We start from the raw sequence: 21812 nt of genomic DNA, 5'->3' as shown, positions 1-21812 counted from the left end.
ATGTCCTGCAGGAAACAAGGTAACTGAATGAAAATGTGAAAATATCACTGGTGCAGTAAATGTCCTGCTGGAGGAAAATGACACCATTTTGTCACCAAGAATGGCCCCTGTGACAGCTGTAATGGGAACATAAACAACTGTTCATTGCAACAAGCAAACACAAAGCTTGAATAGCTGCAAATCACTAAATCTTTTCTTTCCTGCAACACACATTTGCCCAACTAAACTGAAAACTCAGCTCTGCTAGGAGAGATGTTGAAAGAGAGCTGAGAATTTCAGTCTTGTTCTATGTATTGCTTGCAAAGTCTTTCAGTACTGCTGAGCAGCCTGCAGTGATTAGTTGGTTCTAAAGATGCTGCATGTAAAGATGCAGATTCTATTCTCTGCTGCATCTCTGCTCTTCCTCTGCGTCATGATGAAGCTTTCTTGGTTGCATCTGAGGCTTAGCTTTGCATATGCTGAGAAGGGAGAAGATAATACTTCTACTGAAAAATGAGACAGCAAAATCAAGTGAAATAAGGTTAGCTAATACATACATACCAAGTAGATGTGTTTTCAGAAGTTTCTGTACTTTCAAGAAGTAAATTAATTCACCTGTACAACCTATAGGTTTCAAAGAGAATTGATCAAAGATTTCTTATACCACAGTAACATCACAAATGAAAACTTGAATTTTAATTTGTAGAAATCGAGTGAACGTTAAACCCACCTGTTTCCTTGCTTTTTAATCATCACTTTTCCCCATCATAGATATACAGACAGTAATAATTATGCCTGCATTCCTTTTGATTCTTAATAGTTTCTTTATCCAGAACATGGATGGACCTTGCTATGGAAGTACTCAAAACAATGTCTGGAATTTTTATGAAATTTCTTAATAACACTTAAACCAGTGATATTTTGGAGTACTGCATTCTGAATGTGTTCTGCATACTTCTGAATATAGAGCTGCATCTGATAAAATTGCTGCACTTTTGCTGAGCCACCATTCCAATTAACTTGCCTATATTATTCTGTTTTTACTTTGAACTTCTGTTCGCTGTAGTGCAATAAGAACTTTTCTGCTTCGGGTGTAAAATCTAAGTATTTCTTAGTTGTACCACAGTGCTGAATAGTTAAGTCCCCAATATGAAGTCCCAAACATTCTAGAAAGTGAACATTTATTTAGCAGGAGATCATTCCTGCTGAAAACAACTTCCCCCCCAAACAAACCAAACAGATGGGAAAGGAAACACTGAAAAATTGGGTGGATTTGTTCAGAGCAGCAGTGTCGAAGTGTGGTATTGGTATCAGAGCTGTTAGATGCTGGTCTCTTTTCTTGTCTGTTGATGCCTCCTAGTGTTCCACTCTTGCACAGATTAATGTTGATAACTCTCACAATTTTAATAAGTTCATTTTGGATATTTCACAGTAATGTATTTTTATTTTGTGCCTTTTTTGAGATTCTTGAGGCTGAATAACAATTTTTTTTTTTTATTTTGGCAAAGTTTTATCTAAGAGTTCCCGCCTACAGGCTTTCAGACTGGTGTCACAATACCTTCTGTCTCCTGGAGAAAGCCATCTTCTTCACCAACCTGTGACAAAAGGGAAAAGTGGTCATGCTGGATTTAAAATTGCTCTCCCTTGATTTCTGATGACTCTGTTCTGTGCATGTGTTTGTCCTTATCTACATGATTCATATGTATAAACACACAGGCATTTTCATATACAAATGAATTACGTATATTTGTATGATCAGTAATATTTCACAGAGCATTTTCTTGGCATATGGGAAGAAGATGTTGGGATTTTTTGCTTTTCATTAGTAAATATCACTAGTATAATTACATTAGGTCATTTTATTGCTGGAGACTTTCAGGAATAGTCTTTTATGTATGCATTTGGTTCTGAATTTTAAGAAAGATAAAAGTAGTATTTTAATAGAAATGTCTTCATTAATGACTAAACTAATTTTCTGCCCTTTAACAGTGAAAAATTTTATTTAATATGATGTACTTAATATGCTTGTGATATTTGAGACACAGCTGATTGTTGATTGTGGCCTTATATAACATCTGTTCATGTACTTAATGATTTCTCCCAAAAATTTTTTTGCCATAAAGGAGAAGAGAAACAAGTGGCTAACTTAAAATGTGTTCAGTTGTGTAATATATGTCTATATAGTAACATTATGTTAAAAAGATAGTGCTGTACTGTATGTCAAAAACATAACATGGTAAACCACATCATTCTGTTCTGTGTTCAGTACCTTATAGACTAAGTCAAAGCAACATATTCATATTTTTTGCAGATGGCTTTCAACTTATTTTTCTCTGATCAATTTTAATTAATATTGTATGTTTACCCTTCCTTCCTTATCCCTTTTTCTTTTACTTGGTTGATTTCTGAATGTTTCCCTTTATTTCCTGTGATCTTTCCTTCATAGCGGCACTGTCTCGGTGAAGCTTTGCATAAATCTATCAGCAATGTAAGTGACTTGCACTTACAGCTTGTGAACAGGGCATGCTTGCACTAATCAACCTGCATATCCTGCAGTACTGCTTTACAGCTTAAGCCCATGAAATGGGAGACATGGTAGTACTTGAGACGAGAACTTGTGCTGCTATCAAAGCTTGTGTTGTGCATTCCCTCATCTGTGTGACTGTGTGTGCATCACTGCATCGAACACTGTGTCCGTGGTCATAACATGGGCAGCGTCTTTATGTCATCATTAACGCAAGCAAGCTTGTGGGCAGTGCAGATGTGGATTGCAGAGCTTTCTACAAAGCATGGGATTGATGCTCTATTAAAATTTGCAGTTTTGCAGTGTAACTCATATTTGTAGCCAAACTGTTCTTTCTATTTTTTTATTTTTAATTCTCACTGATGCTTTTAATGTGCTGAAAACCTGGGATAAAAGTGTTGAAGTTCAGAGAATAGTTTAGAGCTGTTTTCTTTTGAGTCCTTGGTACAGAGGTGTACAGATAGGGTAGTCCAAAGACATACAAAAAGAGGCACTAATGTTCTCAAAATGTGCTTTTAAGGATATCAGTCTATGCACAAAATAATCAAAATAATATTTAAAATCACATACTCCTCTAAAAAGACTGATATTTTAAACTTTTTTTGTACTTTTCAACATAAAAAAAAAATTATTAGAAGGGTAGACTAATCTGACTTGCTTGCTAGAATCATTTGATCCTCATTGTCCTTTATTTTCTGTGTAGTCTGTTGATGCAAATAGACGTATCCAGACATTGACTCATTTCAGGCTGTAGTTTTGCAGTCACTTTAATCTGGTGGAAGGATGAATTGCTCTTGCTTATTCCTGTTCTCTTTGAAGATGCCTTCCTGCCTAGATGTCAGACATCTCTTGATCATCTCAGTTAAAATGTTTACTGTATTTCCAAGACAGAAATAAAAACAAATCATTTTGCCCTTGGTCCATGCTCAACATATTTATAAATTGTATACTGGTAATTGTCAGAATTTGGAGCAGGAACTTAAGTGAGAGATGGATTTAACCTCAAGCCAAAAATACAATTTTTCATGTTATTTTAATAAAAATTTGCCTAAGTTACCATGGTTGACTGTTATCATGAAAAGCTGTTAGAGTGTGATCATTAAATTACCTGAGGTTCTGCAGGACTGGGCAGAACTTCCCCTAGAACTGTACTGAAACTCACCACTTCAGTGGTGTGAGTTTCTAGGGACGGAGAGAAAAAATACAATATATATTATATATAGATATTAAGTAAATTTAATAACCTACAATGAAGGTAGACTCAGTAGAGTTACACTGGTGCTCAAAATATTTTCTTTTAAAGGTTGTTGATAAATAAGTAAGGTTGGAAACTTTGCAGCTTATAAAAGCTTATTCAAAATAGAAGAGCTATAAAAGGCCAAGGGACTTGGCAATAAAATATCAGATTAAAGCTAGTGTAGATAAATGCAAAATGATACACAAGGAAAGAAAAATTGTAACTTTTTCTGTAAATGATGAGCCTTACCTTGACCTGTTACAACTAGAAAATAGGTTTGGGGACTGTGATATATAATTCTATGAAAACATTACCTCAGTGCTCCGTAGGAGTCTCAAAAGCAAATAAAACTTTCAGAATATAGGAGAGAAACAGAGGACATAACTGTAAAACCATATAAATCACTACATAAAAACAGAGTTTACTCTCATGTTCAATAACTTGTGCTGCTTTTGACTCCTCATCTTAAAAAAGTAGTAGAAAAGGGGTAAAAGTAGGAAAAATGTGATCATAGATATGAAATAACTCTCATACAAGGAGAAGCTCGTTAAGCCTCGTTAAGCCTTGTAGGAGTTCAATATGGCAAAGTTTGTAAGGAGGGAAATGATGGAGAGCTATAAAAACATGAGTAGAAGACAGCGAATAAAAAGGGAGCTTTTTTTGACTCCTTTCCATTACAAGTACTGAAGATCATCATGTTAAATTGGCATGTCTGCATGGAACTTGATACAGGATATTATGCATACTAAAAGCTTTTATGAGCTCAGATAATGGCTGCTATTATTTCTTCTATAAATCTGCTCCAAAATACCACATCTGGTTTAAGAAAAATTGCTAGTTCCAGGTAAACTACAGAGTCAAGCTGCCTACATTTATGCTTGGCCTTTTTTTCTAGGGTAATCCTGATTGGCCCTTTCTGCAGGCAAAATCAGAGATCAGACAAACTTTTGGTCTGACACTATACAATTTTTATATGAAATTTGTATTTAATGTAATTAGAAAAGGTTTTGCAAAACATAGTGTAGGCCTTCCCTACTCTTTTTTAATAGTAGCTAATCTTTTTCAAAGGTATCTGAAGTACAATACTATTTATACAAGGTAGAATGTATATTCCCAGACACAAAGACCTTGTGAATCTGAAATGAAAGCTATGCTTATTTCATTTAAATTAGTTTGATTTTTGTTTTGTTTTACTTCTAATTTTTGTTTCTGTAGTTTTTTTCTTTCAAGTCTGCTTAAGCTGTGTCCTTCTGATAAAAAAACTTAACCCACGTGTTCGGCAGCAATATTCATGCTAATAATTTTTTGCTAAGTGGTGGATTTAATGTTCTGTAACTCAGTAATGTGATGTGCAATGTCGTTACGAATTTGACATAATTAATTTTAAGATATGCTGAATCAAATGACACTATCAGACTTTCATTTATAATTCTGTATTATGCAATGCTCTGAGGCTTGAAAAGTATCCTTACTGATTCAAATTCTTTGTCACTTGGCAATTTTTTTTTCCTTCCTTTGAATCACTGTAGCAAAATTCTCTTTTGGTTAAATCTTGTTTCTAGAACTGGAGAGTATCTTATGGCTGTAAAGGGAATACAGATTTAGTACTTTCAGTCTGAAAAGATGCTGTCTGATGGGGAGAACAAAGTATAATATTATTATAAAAAGGAAATGGGACTAAAAAAGGAATAGAGTATACTATAATACTTGTGGGATGAAAAGTATCATTTGTAAAATTAGGTATTTCTAAGAAAATAAGTTATTTGTGACTCAGATTGATTTTTGTGCTTGTTTCCAAGATGTAAATATTCTCATAGTCTTACTGAACTAACAGAAAAGTGTATGATGGGAAATCCATCAAGTGTTACTTTTTTTTTTTTATGTTGAGTGGTACTGTTACTTTCTAAATGAGCAAACCACGAGTAAGGAAGGACCATAGAATACAAAAATATATAAAAAACAATGTAGAGGTCGCAGGCTGTCCTCCCCTATTCCAAGTGCAAGATTATCCTTGCAGAATGCATGTTCCCCTGAAGAATAGTTTAACAATCAAGTGTTTGATTTCGGACCTTGATAGTGTCATTTTTATTGATCTTTTATGCAAAACCTAAATAAAACCTTTGATAATTTGGCCATTAAAAATTGTTTTTCAGGTAGTGCTGCAGTATAAACTAACCAATATGATAGTCCTTACAAAACCACTAAAATGTCATTATATGTCTGATTATGTACATATAACATTAACAACAAATTCAGTAGATGGATGACATTGCTTGTCTGTCTTTTAGCTGCTCTAAAATTTCAAATGTTTCCTGCTTCTGAATGTCATCTTTACAGCTGATGTTGGTATTAATGACTAATGAATATTTGCTGTTCTGTTGTGGGTTAGATCTCCTTACTGAAGCAGAATCTGGAGATGCAGCTTTCCCAGTCACAGAGCTCTTTGCAACAGCTACAAGCCCAGTTCAGTCAGGAGCGACAGAGACTGACTCAGGAAATCCAGGAATTAGAAGAAGAACATCAGCAAAGGCATAAGTCACTTCAGGAAGCTCATATTCTTGCCTTTCAAAACATGGAAGAAACAAAAGAGCAAGAACAAAAGGCATGTTCATATGGTTATTGCAACTTCTGTAGAAAATATTGCCATTTTAGCTTTTGCATACACAATTGGGATTAGTAAAGAATCTGCATAACTACTTAGTTTCCTTTTCAGGTGATGTATTGTAGTACTGTTATCCAGTTACACCTGAACAAGACATATTGAAAATATTTTGTTTCATGTCTTGCTTTATATACACATATATAGCTGTGTATATATATATGTAAAATTATCATCAACACATGCATTTCTTTATGGTAGATTGACATTGTTACCCTTAATATTATATTCTTGTTTTGATTTTGAGTTGGAATTTTCCATTATAGTTAAGTTCCCATGTATTTTCTATCAATAGACTTCTTTGAAATGTATTTTATATTTTTCTTATGTTAAAAATTGTGTTAGCTATGTTCTGTGACTTGCAAGATAATTTTCATACCCCACTCAAGATACTTTTTTAAAACCTTGACAAAACAACTTTAAAATTGGAATTTTGGTAGTGCATGGTACATGAGGGGGTGTACCTTAAGGTTTTTTAAGTTCAGCTCCTGAGTGTGCCTTTGCAATCAGTTTTCACACTATGTACCCTGAAGATCAGAAGAAGGACCATTATGCTTCATACAGTTCCATAGGGAGCAAACATGGGTGTCCTTAGGGAGCAGAAGTCCCTAAATGTGTGCAGACTAAACCCATCTATGAATCTGCGCCTTACTACATTGCTTGCTTTTGCAGATATATCCATGGATTTTTTTTTTGTTTTTGCTTTTCCAGCTGTGAGCCAAATGGGTTTTGTGCACACAAATAATCTTGGTAACCATCAGCTACTGAAAAGAAAAAATATGTTAGGAGGATAAGAAAATATGAGTAACACTAGAGTGTTTTTTTCCTAGAGTATGTCAATGCCTGCTTTTTGTTTCCAGGTTTTTATTGTGTAATATTTTATAAATTCTTTAAGTTGGTGTAGAACAAATTTTGTCAATTTTGATTTCATAGGAATTAGAAGAACGTTTACAACAGAAGCACTCGGAAGAGCTTCATGCACTTAAAGAAACACATAAACAAGCCATGGAAGGCTTTAAATTGGAGATGGAGCAGGAACTTCAGACTCTACGATTTGAGCTGGAGGATGAAGGAAAAGCTATGTTAGGTATACTATTTTCAAATTTGAAAATAGAAAACCATTATTTTTACTCATGCAAATATACATGCATGTGTGGGTTTGTGTGTATATTGTAACACTGTAGTGTCTCTCTGAATCATTCAGTGTTGATCTCACCCTTAAGGATCTTTTGGAAGGATTAAGCAACCAAAGTTCCTGATGGAGAACTGTTGTTTTCAGAAAGCAACAGGAATAAAATTCAGAAGAGTTACTTAGCTGATTTTTTTTTTACTTAGCTGATGTAAAGTGTGTTTTAGATTAGCTGCATACTAGATGGATCTGGACTGTTGCTGTTAATTAATAGCAACACGTCCAAATTAAACTTTTTTCTTTGTTCATGGGAACCAGCTTCCTTGCGCTCAGAGCTCAACCACCAACATGCAGCAGCAATTGACCAGCTGAGGCACAACCATCAACAAGAACTGGTAGCTGCCAAAATGGAGCTTGAAAGAAGTATAGAACTTGGCAGGCGACAGGTAGGAGGCATGGCTGGGATCTGTCTGTAAAATGGCATGATGAATATTCATTTTTCCCTTTGCTGAAGGCAAGAACGGTTATCAACAAACAATAAATATGTAATCCTTCAAAATCATCCAGCACCAACAGCTAATGTGTTCCTACCAGTTTCCTGAACTTCCTTCCTTAGCTTTTTCTGCCTTCTACAAACCTTGTTCAAAGCCTAGAAGAGGCTCCCATATCCAGGTAGTTTCCTCTCAACTGCACAGTCATCTGGGAGCACCTTGACTTGCCATGGGAGGCAAGTGCCCATTTTTGCAAAATTGTATTCATTCTCAGCTGCCAGCAGGAAGGAAAAAGCTGTTTCTCTTTGAAGCCTAAGAGATATGGCAAAAGAAGTGGTTGCTTATAATGAAAGGATTGCTTCAAAGTGAAGAAAAAAGTACACAAAAAAACTCCACCAAAACCAAGCCCCCAAAGCCAGTATGAACTACCTTTGCTTTCAGTAGCAAACTGATTAATTCACCTTTTATCTTTCATTTTTCATTTTATACACAATCAGTTTTTCTGCTAGTAGCTAAAAATTCAAAGTTTAAGCTCTGTTGAACCGGACCGGAAAATTACCTCTTTATTTGCTTTTCAAGATTGATTTACTGATACTCCAGCACCAAGGAGGAGGAGTCGATTTAGAAATGTAGTAACAGAGGAAACAGGGTTTGTTATACATAGCCTTTACACAGAAACAGAGACAGTCAAAGATGAGCCTTTTTTTAGCTATTCCTTGCTGGTTTAACAGTGTGTGCACCAGAGGCAAAAACAAGGTGCTGTCGTCCAGGATTTAGGAGGATATAGTTTCAGTCATAAGTTGTTTAAGCCCAGAGTCAGACACCTAAATGAGACGTCAGAAGCAAAATTTAAATTCCAAGAGCTCGTGTTTGATCCAACCAAACAGGGTGTACTTTTTGTCTCAGTATAATGATCTGCTAAATGCAAGCTTTGGTTTTACTGAGGGCTAAGCAGTTACTGAGGTTTCCTGTGTTAGACTTCTCATCAGTTCACAGGATCAGGATTGAATGAGATGGAGAGTGATCCGATCAGGATGATTATATTGCTACTTTTTCAAATATATTTATATATGTAGATGTAAATTTTTTCTCTGCTTTTTGTTATAACTTCAACATAGTTTTTATATAGGGAGATACATAGTTATTTTTAATTGTTTGCTCTTAAAGATGTCCTATGAAATTTGTGCACTAGGATATATTTGTATTTCCTGGAGGCATGAAGGCACAAAACACAATTATACATGAAATTACTTTATAATATCTGCTGATTGTCTCTGTGTGAACTATATGGTCATTAAATACTGTGAAACTGTAAGAAGTGGAGTAGATGGAAATAGAAAACTCTGAAAAAATGTTTTCATTACAGACATTTCTAAATCAAGGAGGCTCATTATCAAAGCCATTGGAATGGGCTCCAGCTGGGTTTCCCAGATATTGACTTCATTGGAATTTCTTATGCAAAAAAAAGACTTGATTTAGTGGACACAGTATAAATACAACATAAACTATTTAACACATATTCTGCTGTAAGATATTTATGACATATGTATATATTTGTAAGATAGGAGAATTCAGAATCAGTTTTTGTTTGTACAGGGCGTACATCTTGAGCAATTTTCTCCCATTGAATGGGGCTGTAAGGGAGAAAAATGTTTCTCTGGATTGTATGCTGTTGAGGCAGAGAAAGTGAAAAGCCCAGGCCCTGAATTTTCTTGCTACCTGGTTTTTTTTTGTTTTTTTTGTTTTCTTGTGTGTGTGGGCAAAAGGAAAATGTGACAATTTTAACAGGCAGTAACAATCATGGGTTTAAACTCTTCTTGCAAGTAGAAATAATTTATTACGTTTGATTTCTTCTTTCTTTGTACTTGTACACAATAAAAAAGCTCTTTGTTATGATTATAATTTGTATCAGCATCAAAAACTGAAAAAATTGTCTATTGGATGGAAAATTCTGCTCAGCTGTTTGCTTCCAAAAGCAAGTATTGTAGGCATTACTGCTGAGAAACAAGTCTGTCTAAAGTATTTTTTGCTGCTTTTACTTACATCATAGGAAAAAGAATTTTTGTGCAGAATATCAGATCTACAAGATGAACTGAGACACCGAGACCATCATATAGCTGAACTTGACAAAGAGATTCTGCACCTTCATGAAAATATAAGTGCATTGACGAAGGAATTAGAGTTTAAAGGGAAAGAAATTCTTAGAATACACAGTGAATCCAACCAACAAATCAGGTATGAATTTTTCCACTCTAAATTCAAACCTGTATTGTTTCACTTACCATTTTACTTTAAAAAAATTACCATTGGCGATTTTAAATTTATCCTCTTAATCAAGTCATGTTTCGTATCATTTAGTCTTCTTTAGTAAAGCTATGCCCTTTACTGGTAAAGTTAGTGACTATGCTGTGCAGTTAAGTGACATTTCAGTGACACATTTTGGCATATTTTAGTAGCAGTTCACTCAAGTATTGGCTTTTGGTGGTTTTTTTCAAATTCATTATGTTTGTTTATTTTAAAAAGCATTAAAGGAGATGCATTTTCCATGAAATAAGCTAGAAGATTGGAGAACAGTAAGTAGTAGGCTTTGATGAATCAGTAATTCCTTCTGTGTTGTCTGATGTTATGTAAGAGCCATTAGAAGCATGGCAGAAAATCATGATGAACAAAAAAATCTGATTTTAGAATAACTCTTTTTTTAACAAAAACTAAATTAAACAGGATGCATGAGCAAGATTTAAGCAAGAAACATGAGAAAGAGCTGGATGTCTTGACAGCAGATCACATCAGAGAGAAACAAAGCATGCTGGCAGATTTTAATAAGACCCAAGAGCTGCTCAAGGAAATTAATTCAGCTTTACAAATTTCGTAAGTTTTGTTGCATTAAAAAAAATTGTACATAGCTGCGTTTGAGTGAATAGTTTATTCTGGTGTCTGTAAATTCCTGAAGATACTACAGAGATGCCAAAGTACAAATACCTCAATAAAGTATGGGGGCTAATCTTGCATTCTTTAGGCAACACAGTTTTATAATTTTTAGAGGAATGTAGTGAGGTAAGTTGTTAAGGGTTTGAGACCAAAAAAATTCAGGTAGGAAAGATTAAATCTGTGCAGTTTCTAGAAAACCAGAGAAAACATTATTTCAAGTAATTTATTTCTCAAACTTTAATACAACTTTTTTGAGAACACAAGAATTTTTTCAACAAGTTTATAAACAGTACAGTATTTACTACTACTAAGAAGTGAGACTGAGCATGATTGATGCAAACATTTTCAGGTTTGGTAGCATAAGGAAAATTAGTGTTTGAAATGGATTGTATGAGGATACAATAACAGAAGGCTTAAAAGTTTGTCTGAATCAAAATGCCACCAGGGATTAGACTACCTAATGGTGGCAGAAGTGATGTAATAGTCTGTCACAAACCAGTGTTTTCCTGCCTTCCACATCCTTCATTCTCTGTCTCTTACCCATTTGGTCACAGTTTCTGGCTCAGGTTTTAGCACATTGAAGGCTTCCTGCCACAAAGTTGTCACTAAGGATTTGTATTTGCAGCACGGAAGATCTATGGTAGTGAGAAGAAATTGGTTCTAAGTTTTTGCTAGGAAGCTTTTCCAAAAAAGTATTCGTTACAAATGGACAGTAAAATCAAAATGCATCTAGCTTTTTCTGTTGTCTTCAAATAAAATGGTTATAAAATTCTAGTTTTCACCCTCTTGTAATTGTCTATATGCATGCTCTTATGCCCTGATAAATGTGGTACCCTGCCATTCAGTAAATTAGGTGTAAGCTGCCTACTCTTTGCTGTATTTTTTTTTGCATGAGAAACAGGCCTATGAGCAGCCACCAGAAGAACTGTTTCGGAGCTGTTACCCTGAATGTTTTCTGCATTAAGTTGTTTCTCAGTGTCAGGGAATTTTCTGAATTTAGCTGCTTTTCTACTCCTCGTTCTTGCTCAGTTTAGAGCTTTGAGGAATCAACCACTGGCCTAAAATCATCCAGGGTACCCTGACCTGGCTTTCAGTGTGTTATTTCTCTATTTACACTGAAGCAAGAAGCTGTCCAAAGAGGAAAGTATGTAGAAAAGCAAACAGATTTAAAAAACCGAAACCAAACCAAACAAACAAAACCAACCAAGAAAAAAGCTCCAAAACCAAAACAAGAACAAAACCCAAAAACACCCCCCCACACACACACACACCAACCCAGAGAAGTTTTATGCAGCTGTTTCTCAAGTAACTCTTCCCAGGTTCAGCCTCACCTAAACTGTGGCCTCCTCATTAATGTTTTTGAAATGGAGAATATGTCTTGGAATAATTGAGAGTGGGTGTCCTTAATTAGGCTCTACAACTAAAGTCTTTAAATTACAAATTATCTATTTGAAATAGAAAAAAAAAACCCAGTTCTCTGAAATACCTGAAAATAAAATGACAGCTGTGTGTAACTATCTACTATACTCTGAGGATCTATGTACAATAGCTTAACCCAGCCTAAAAAGTATGCATGAAAATTAAGCCAGCTGAGGCTATTTCTGTTCTGCTGAGTCAAATGCCTTCTCTGCAAGTAAAAACAATCATGCTGTTCTCATTCATATTGTTTTATGTAATTACGTTATATTATCTCCTCAGAATATGTACAGGTTTTTTGAAGGTTATTAAAGTATCAATATAATTTAATATTAACTGTTTTTTCAGTTGCAAATCAAACTAAAATCTCATAGTTGCTTTTGAACAGAAAATATTTATCTGAAGTGAAAAAGTAGGTCTGCTTCCAGGTGTCTACAGTTTGTTTAATTCTTGTGGAATTAGACTTGACCTGATTTAGATTCAATTTAATTCACAGATTTTTCTCAGAGTTTGATTGGGACTTCTTTTTTTTTTTTCCACTAATTTTGTTCAATTTCCTGAATCTGTTCTGATACTTGGTTGACTAATCTGCATGAGGGCTGAATATATGAGAGACATATTTTAGTACTTTCCTTTGAAATTGTATTTAGCATTGTGAGCATGTTATTAGTTTAAAGGAAACACAATTATTTGAAACTGTCATGTCTTCAAAACTTGTTAAGTAAAAGGGATATTTATGCAGTTATTTGTACAATTCCTCTCTCAGTTGGCTTATTTCACTTCTCTCCTTTAATGCTTTCCCACAAGGCATTGCAAATTTCCTCTTAGTTTTTTTTTCCAAATGTTTATCAGTTGTTACATTAGCTATCCTAATATCCAAATGTTACTGCTTTTGTTTTGCAGCTCATTCCTGTATTTCATCTCTAATGGTACTAAGTAGCTTTTGTGGAGAGGACTTAGTTACCTAGTAGTCTTCAATATTCTTGGGTATCTTCTGTTCCAGTATGTTGCACGTGAACTGAGGAAGACACTGTGGTTTTGAATGCCTTATTTTTAGCCTGACTTACAAGTGGCCCTTTTCAAAAATGCAGTAGTGCATGCACAGGAAGGATGTTACGTTTTTGGAATGTTCCCTAGATTATTAGTTGCTAGAGAAAAAGTTCCAGTTATTGGGGTTTTTTTTTTGGTTTTGTTTTTGTTTCTTTTGTTTCTTAACTATCTAAAGTGGAAGGAGAACATAGAAATTAATTTCCTTCAAGGTGGTAAGAAAGTCATCCTCTGTTTTTACTCCCTGAACTCTCTTTTGTACTTAGCAAAAATGTGACTATTCACTCATTATTTAACACTGGATCAGGCTAAAGGGGATATTCTTCTTTTCTTTAAAGTTTAGAAGAAATGGAAGAAAAATATAAAAACAGAGAATCAAGACCAGAAGACTTGCAGCTTATCTCAGAACTGAAAGACCTAATTGCAGAGCGGGACCAACTCATAAAGAAATTGATTGTAAGACTTCTATGCTCTCTTGGTGTAATATCTTGACAAATACAAAAGTTAATCTGATTCAAAGTGTTTGACATGTATTTAAAGAACCAATCCTGCTAGCATGTTATTCACATTATTTGACGCATTACTCCTCTGGTTTCAATGACTCATAATAGTCAAACTAATTAGATACAGAGTGTTTCCCAAAATCAAGCACCAAAATACAAGAAGTATTTTGGTTCATCCTTTATCAGATGTCTCCTGTCTCCAATCCTGGGACAAGGCAGCCATGTAAGCCATATAAGAAATAGTTTCTTCTGTGAGGTTTCTGAGACCAAGATCCTACCCCACTGAACTTCCCAAATTCAGAGCACCTTGATTTGGGTTAGTCTGATTAGATCCCAATTAAGAAGCAAGAAGAAATGGGGAAATCAGAATTGAGTAAATATCAGAATTTAACTATACTGAGTCTTCTGCAATACATAATCCATTAGGCTGTTCTCACTCTCAGGACCATGGAACTGCATAAACAGAAATTATTTAGATCATTCCATACAATAATATATAAACATGAAATGCAATTTTTAGAATGACCAGTTTATTTTAAAATGTAAACATACATTTATTTGAGAACATTTTACGGGCAGATTTTATTGAAATCAAATCACTAACTGATTGAAAATGCATAAAAAGGAGTTTCTATCTGTTATTCTTTTTAGGAGGACAAAAAGTTCTATCAGCTGGAACTAGTAAACAGGGAGACTAACTACAACAAAATGTGTAATGCAAGCCCTAATGTTGGTGTTATTAATCCATTGGTGAAGGTATGTTCCATGGACTTCATTGCTAAAGTAAAGAAAAGGAAATCTAAAGATACAGTAAAAAGAAAAGATACATGTCTATGTGTGTGTGCCTACATCTCTACATAAATCACTCTTAACAGACATGTTCAAAACAAGGAACATAGGTCTCCATTTGTCTACTTATTTTTGTGTAGGTTTATTTCTTTTGTGTTGTTGAAAGATCCACTGATGCTGTTGCCCTGGTTTGCTTAACATGTGTCACAAAACTGCAAATTTAAAATGGAAAAGTGACAGAAAGGCAATAGAGGGCAGAACTGTATCATGCAACAGAGAGCAGTGACACCCCTAACTGGTTTTAATTTTGTAATTTTTCTTGGTTATTATGGAAAGGGCAAGGGCACTTAGCACTAATGGAAGAGCATTAGAAACACAGGGAGAGAGGACAGTAAAAGAAGGGAGTAAGGGTAAAAAGGGAAGTCTGTGAGAAAGGCATGGAATGAGTCTGAAGGGGGAAAGACATAGAGTAAGACTGGAGAAGTGACATGGCAAACCAGTATGGACAGTGGAGGCTGCAAGAGACTGAAGTCAGTCTCTAGCCTTCTCAGTTACTGCCACCACCTATGCAAGTGAAAGCCCTTCAGCAGCTGCCAGTTCTCTCCATCCCACTGAATAGCAGCCAGGGAAGGCTACTGTACACACAGGCATAGTAGCCTTTCTGTGACCTCAAAGGCCAGCAGCATTCCTTCTTGAGGAATGTGAATAGGCTGTGGTAGAGTACCTAAATACTATTCCTTTGCACCACTTCAGGAGTGAGCTCTCTGACATTTGCTTCCTTGTGATAACGCATAGGTTATTTCACTTGCATGGAAGGGGAAGAGATTTGTTCCAGCTGTAGAGACAGAAGAAGTTGGAAGCAGAGGCTAAAATCCAAGGAGCACAACCTGAGCAGCTCAGATGCTCAAGAGCTTCAGTGATTTTCACAAGCCCAGCAGCTCTCCTGAGCTTATCTGGATGCCTAATTTTTATGCTAACTGCATAAAAGAAATTAGTTTGGGCCCATTAGAGACAATACTAGGACTTCCAGATACAATTTCAATGATTGTTTGAAAATGTTGGAAGTCTGTCTGAACCACCTATTTATAAAGATGTAAAATGTAGCCATTTAGTATATAACGTTATGTTTTGTGTGAAACCTGAAGTGTTTGGGAAAAGTACTTCAGCATCAGATTTCCACAGTGATAATTCATGTATTTTTATAATATGCTTCTATCACTTAAAATGTTTAGACTTTAGAAGTGTCTTGTATGCCAGAACATTCTGATCTTTCATTTCATGAGTTGTGGACTTTGTTATTTTATTTTGTCAAAGCACATACTGTGTTATTGGAGAATGAATTACAAAGAAATTGAAAATCTCATTCTCTTTTCTTTTTTTGTAAAAAAAAAAGACAGAAGTTATGAGTTACTAGTGGCTTTGCATATTAATGCAAAATTACAGCCATCACAGTATGTGTTAGAGCTTCTCTAATTTCTGCAATGCATCTGTTTAGTATAGTATTACATTCTTATATCTAAAGTTTCTTAATACTTTGCATGAATTTCATGGAAACAATACACACAGTTTTCTCTCCAGATTTGACTGCTTCAGAAGCACAGATTGTTTCATAGTGAATATTATATAAATTGTAGTATTTTTCTAAGTACTTATGTGGATAACATACATTTTCCAGAAGTGAGCCACCTGTGGATTGCACAGATTTAACTACAGTTTGTTTAACATGTTGTTCTAATTACAGCAGATATTGTCCTGCAAGTGTATTTTACATACAGGTGGTTACTTTCACCAAACTATCTCTTCTTGTTTCTTGTTTCTTCAGCTACTACAGCAGACATGTATGGGACAATCATAGTGTAATCCTTTGTAGCTGATGATCATTCACTGTGATGCTTAAAACCCACTTTTTTCTATTAGAGCTTTCTGTTAAATTGTCAGGGTATTTTAATTGTGAATTGACAAACACCCACAAGCATGTGTCTGCAATTAGTATCATTTGCATTTGCCAACACTGGAGAGGTCAGGCACTGAAATCAAAGCTAGCAGAGAGCCTAAGAAAAGAAAGTGCAAACAAACAATAGGACTCTGTCTGTCTCCAGCTGAATTTGTGCCCACCCTCAAATAGAACAGCTCTCCTGTTTCAGGTGGAATTCTGCTGGAAAATATTACATAGAAACAACACAAGAGTCCACTTGTCTTTATGTAGTTCACACATGTGTAGTTAATAAGCCCTTAAGGGGTTTTTCTTCTAGCTGCTTTTTAGGGTTGTATATAAGTAATTGAAAGAAATTATTTATTATATATTTAAATAATACTTAATTAATTTTATTTTTGAGCAAGGGATTTTTTATCACTGTGGGTATGTCAAAAACTCCTATTTTTGGAAATAAGGCACTTTGAATTTTAGTATTTTATTTTGAACATGAAAAATGTGGTAGAAGTTAGAAAATACACGCCATGTCCTGCCAGACAGACATTTAAAAGAAAAGCAACAGAATTATTTGAAACATCCTTCTGCATTAAAATATCTATAAAAACAGAGAGAATCACTAACTCCCTTGTATGATGTGTTCTAGAATGTAAAAGAGTGTTATAAAAATAGATTTCCTAAATATTTTGAGTTCTCTCTTGAAATATTTTGAGTCTCCTCTTGAAATACTATCAAGCAAGGTACAGAGAGTATAGTAAAAAAAAAAAATAACCATGTTCAGTGCCATCTGGTGTCTAGAAGTGTATTAGCGTCAAAGCCAGGCCTTTTCTTTTTGCAAGAAGCTGGACTTTTCTACAGTAATACTTTTATCTTTAGCTGTATTGCTATAATGCTTTGCTGACTGAGAAGGTGTAAATGTTGTGAAAGGAGTGTTGATGCTTTTCTAGGTTTCATGGTCCAGTTACCAAAATGTGCCTCAGTGATGGAGTGAAATGTGTTGGAGAGACCCATTATTTTTTATCATTTAAATTTGCTCTAATTGCGTTTAATAGCAGACCTGTTTCACGGATATGAAAAAAAGTATTTAAGTAAACATGAAAGGTTAAACAGACTGAAAGGAAATTTTCCACAAGATTGTCAATCTCCAATGGTTTAAAGAGAACCAATACATTTTTAAATAGAACCAATGTTTCAATATAACCCAAATGTTATGTTGAAAGATCATATACTTATGTGATATAGTCATTGATTATAACACTAAATCATAATAACTTAATAATTTTGATTAGAAATTCGATTTTTCTGTGATAATTTGGGGTGTTCAGGTCAAAGCAAAGAGAAAACTACAATCAGAAAAAGAGCCCAATTTGTCCCAATTCCTCTCCTTCAAAAAAACCTCCAAACCAGCCATCAATAAAACTTCTAAAGTAGCCAATGTCCTTATCTGTCCCGGTGCAAGAAGCCTTCCTTACGTTTGTTATTTTTAATGCAGCAAAAGAAGAAGAATGATAAATCAACAAACAGGTTTGTGAGTGTCCCCAATCTAAGTGCTCTGGAATCTAGCGGAGTGGTGGGCAATGGACATCCAAACCGCCTGGACCCCATTCCTAACTCACCCATCCACGATATTGAGTTCAGCAGCAGCAAACCACTACCACAGCCAATGCCACCCAAAGAGCCCAAGACGTTTTTGAGGTGAGCACTGCCTCACCAATCTTTTTCTTCTTTTTTTTTTTTTTGCTTAACTTTGGAAAATTTTGCATTCTTGTTGAGCTGAATCCCACTTGCTCAGAGGTACAAGTACTCTTAGAGCGTTTTTAATTTTTACATTATAATTATAACCTCTTTATAGTATTCCTTTTTGTTGTAGACCTTGTTGAAATGTGACGTAGTCTCTCACTTTATCCTAAGCCTTGAACTTTGAAAACCTTTATAAATACCTCAACAGAATTCATGTGCTTCCAATTGTTTACATATATGAACAATTGTTTTAGATGTTTGTGTTATTTACTGATTTTCATTTAGGAATTGATTCTAGCATGAAGGGGTTTTTATTTAGTAATATACGATAATGATTTTTATGTAAGAAAATTACTTTCCGTGCTAGGTGAATGTTTTGTGTTTCCTCTTTCCTCACCTATATGAAATTGTATCATAGGAGTAACCTTACTACAGCAACAGGAAATATACAGGCTTGGGTGCTTAATGCTGGGCTTCCAGTAATCAAAACCAGCATTAAAGTCTCAAGTAATTCTGTCACAAAATAATCTACTGAATTGAATAACTTTAAAATGGCATTTTAGAGGCAGGATTTTAATATTTTATCTTGATATACCCACTTTTTAAATGCGCTGAAGTGCTGTAATTTGTATCTAGTAGGTGCTGATCTCTTACCTCTAAGTTGCCAACTTGAAGCAAAGCAAAGTTACTGGTTCCACAGCTGGTTGTTTGTTCTCTCTCCTTTGGTTTAATGCAAAAGATCACATACCTGGCAACTGCTAATTATAAAGGGAAACAAATTATAGAATCTAAAATAGATAAGGGAAAACAATGTTTTTCAAGAAAACCTTTAAAAAAAAAAAAAAAAAAAGTACTGTTGCTATTTTTTTCCTGTGCATGTTATGTGCATGAATATGCTCAGGTATCTATAAACATGCATGTGCATGACCCCATGAACTGTGATGCTGGAGTTTTCACTCCAAATTACTTTGTGTTGTGTATTGTCCTATAATAGAAATTATTTTATTACCAATTTTTATTGATAAAGGTATTTGTGTAATTAAATTTAAATTATCCTTTCCTGCTTATTTTATGAGAACGTTAAGTTTTCAAAGAGGAGCCAAATGCTGTTTACAGCACAGCAGTTTATTTTTTTTAGTATCTTGGCATAATTTACGTGTGTGCATGAACAATTGCAAGTGATATTTCTCATGGGTATTATTACAAAAGTGTGTATTTCTGTTCAGTTGCCAGCCAGTCTTTGTGAGCACATGTCTACAAATATGATGTTCGCATCATATTTTTCAAAATTAACTTTACCACAGGAAAAGGATGCTAAAAGAGGACCTTCTACAGTCATGCTTTTCCAAGAAAACTCTTTTTATTCTTCCTGAAAACTACAGCTCTTTATGAGATTTAAAATTATGTTTTCCAGAATATTATTTGCCCAGCCTGTGATGTGGCTTCTGAACTGACTTGTGCTGCTGATGCTCTCCAATGGAGTGGATGATCACAGATTCTATAGGGAGACATTAAATCACATCCTAAAACACACTGATAATTAATCCATGGAAAAACAGACTGTGTTCCTTACTGAATATTCTGTGATCTTTTTTTTTTTTTCTTCTCCTAAAATTGTACTTTTCATGTAGTTGTAGGATAATTGTTTTTTTTTTTTTCTTTTTGTGAATTTAGCCCTCCTCAGACTGATGCCTCACCAGTGGCTTCACCAGACCCCCAACGCCAGGAGTGGTTTGCCCGATACTTTACATTCTGAGAGATGATTTGTTTTTGTGGCACAGCGTGATGTGGACTGTTTATAAGAGCATGACCCTAAGTAAACCCTCATGTGAACAAGCTTTCCTGTAATTTGTCAAACACTGTGAATGAGAAAGTATTTGTCTTTCTGATTTGAAACTGCACTGTATTTCATGTTATATTTGTTGGAATCACCTGACATGGTACTATACAATATGTGTAATTATTACTATTATTTTTATTTAAAATGGAAGAATCTTTAAACTTTGTAATTACTACATAATAAATTTTGGTAGAACAAACATAATGCTTTTCCCCCCTTTTTCCTATAAATGTGTTTTCTTTGATTTCAGGTAAGGCTTTTTCCCCCAGATAACGTAATTGCATGGTTACTATAAATACAACTTGAACTCTGTACAAGGAAAAATATATCTCTCTCACTCTATCCAATTTGGGTGGGATATGTTTAATGCATCCCAGTTCTGTTACTTTATAGCAGTTTAAAAACCTTCTCTGGCTAACATTTAAAATGAAAAATGCTAGATAAAGCTAGTGTAGCTGCTGGCCTTCAGAGCCAATGGATTCTGACAGAAGATTAAAAAAGCCACAAACCAGGAGCTGTTCACTGGGGAGGTGAGTTGACTCCTCACCTATTGCTTATGAGACTTCACCATCTAGTTATAATCAAAGATTTTATCATTGAATTTAAGCAGAAACTGTTCCCACAGGTTCTGTATTTCTTTTATGAATATTAACGAAAACAAATGCTTGAAATATTTAGAAAACTGTTTTAGGTACCTCTCTGTAAATCAAGAACCTACATTTTGAACATATAGTCTTGCTTTGGATAAAATTCATGTCTGAAATGAAAAAAAAAAAAAGAAGCCACAAACAAACCAATACCAACTACACTACTTTTTCCCATTAATACATACTACAGATACAGTTCTTTCATTAAAACTTAGTTATCTTCCCTTGTCTATATTAAATTGTTTTCTTCTTCTTAAACTAACATATGAAACTGTTTTTCAGCTAGTGAGCATGATTCCCAATCTATACCTTTTATGATGTCAGTGTTGCTCAAGAAATTTGTTGCAGCATAGAGAAAACCAGAGCTTATTGTCTTTTTTATATTTTTTCATTCAAAGATTACCACAAATTAACTCACACTGGTAGTCTCAGGGAGAATATTGTCTTTGTTTTATGAATGTATTTTTAAGCTGAATCTCTTATCTTTTAAAAGCAGGAAAAATATGTTTGAGTTATTTGAATAAGGTTCTAGTTAGCATATACAAAGGTCTTGAACTTTAATATTTCATCTAAAGCCCTAACTGCATCCTTTTTTTTTGCTGTATGCACAAAGGTAAAGACCCAGATGAAGATACTTGCTAATTACAATGAATTTTATATGTACTATATGTATAAATGAGAAATTTGTATGTTTTCATATAAACTATATAAAAATCTTCTAAATGCACATTTAAAAACTTTTATCATATAATTCACCTTGAAAACACCACTGAAAGTTGTATTCTGGTGATGCTACCATGGATTAAAAATGTATACATCAGATTTTCTGTAGCTGGTTGACTCAACTGTAGGTATATGCAACTTTTTAATTTTAGAAGAAAGCCATATTGGGCACAATGTCAGATTTCTTGGCTGTTACCCAAAATAAAATTCACTAGATCATTTTGTTACAA

General features: G+C 34.6%; 1 protein-coding gene across 10 annotated transcripts in view; it reads left to right on the top strand.

The window, feature by feature from the left end:
* Window positions 1–21812, top strand: part of FAM184A (family with sequence similarity 184 member A) — a 71338-nt gene extending 49526 nt beyond the window's left edge. The window contains exons 10-19 of one of the 10 annotated variants that reach the window (XM_012572742.5): window positions 2426–2467; window positions 6130–6342; window positions 7333–7486; window positions 7847–7974; window positions 10070–10254; window positions 10741–10887; window positions 13749–13866; window positions 14565–14669; window positions 18125–18327; window positions 20047–21812. In XM_012572742.5, the coding sequence (XP_012428196.1) occupies window positions 2426–2467; window positions 6130–6342; window positions 7333–7486; window positions 7847–7974; window positions 10070–10254; window positions 10741–10887; window positions 13749–13866; window positions 14565–14669; window positions 18125–18327; window positions 20047–20128 (1377 nt within the window). In that variant the 3' untranslated portion in view covers window positions 20129–21812. The remainder of the gene's footprint in view (window positions 1–2425; window positions 2468–6129; window positions 6343–7332; window positions 7487–7846; window positions 7975–10069; window positions 10255–10740; window positions 10888–13748; window positions 13867–14564; window positions 14670–18124; window positions 18328–20046) is intronic. The other 9 variants (XM_012572743.5, XM_012572744.5, XM_012572747.5 and 6 more) reach the window with 9 other exon arrangements.

Source organism: Taeniopygia guttata, chromosome 3, assembly GCF_048771995.1.
Source record: "Taeniopygia guttata chromosome 3, bTaeGut7.mat, whole genome shotgun sequence".
NCBI classification, from domain to species: domain Eukaryota; kingdom Metazoa; phylum Chordata; class Aves; order Passeriformes; family Estrildidae; genus Taeniopygia; species Taeniopygia guttata.
This window is presented reverse-complemented; position numbering and strand designations above follow the sequence as displayed.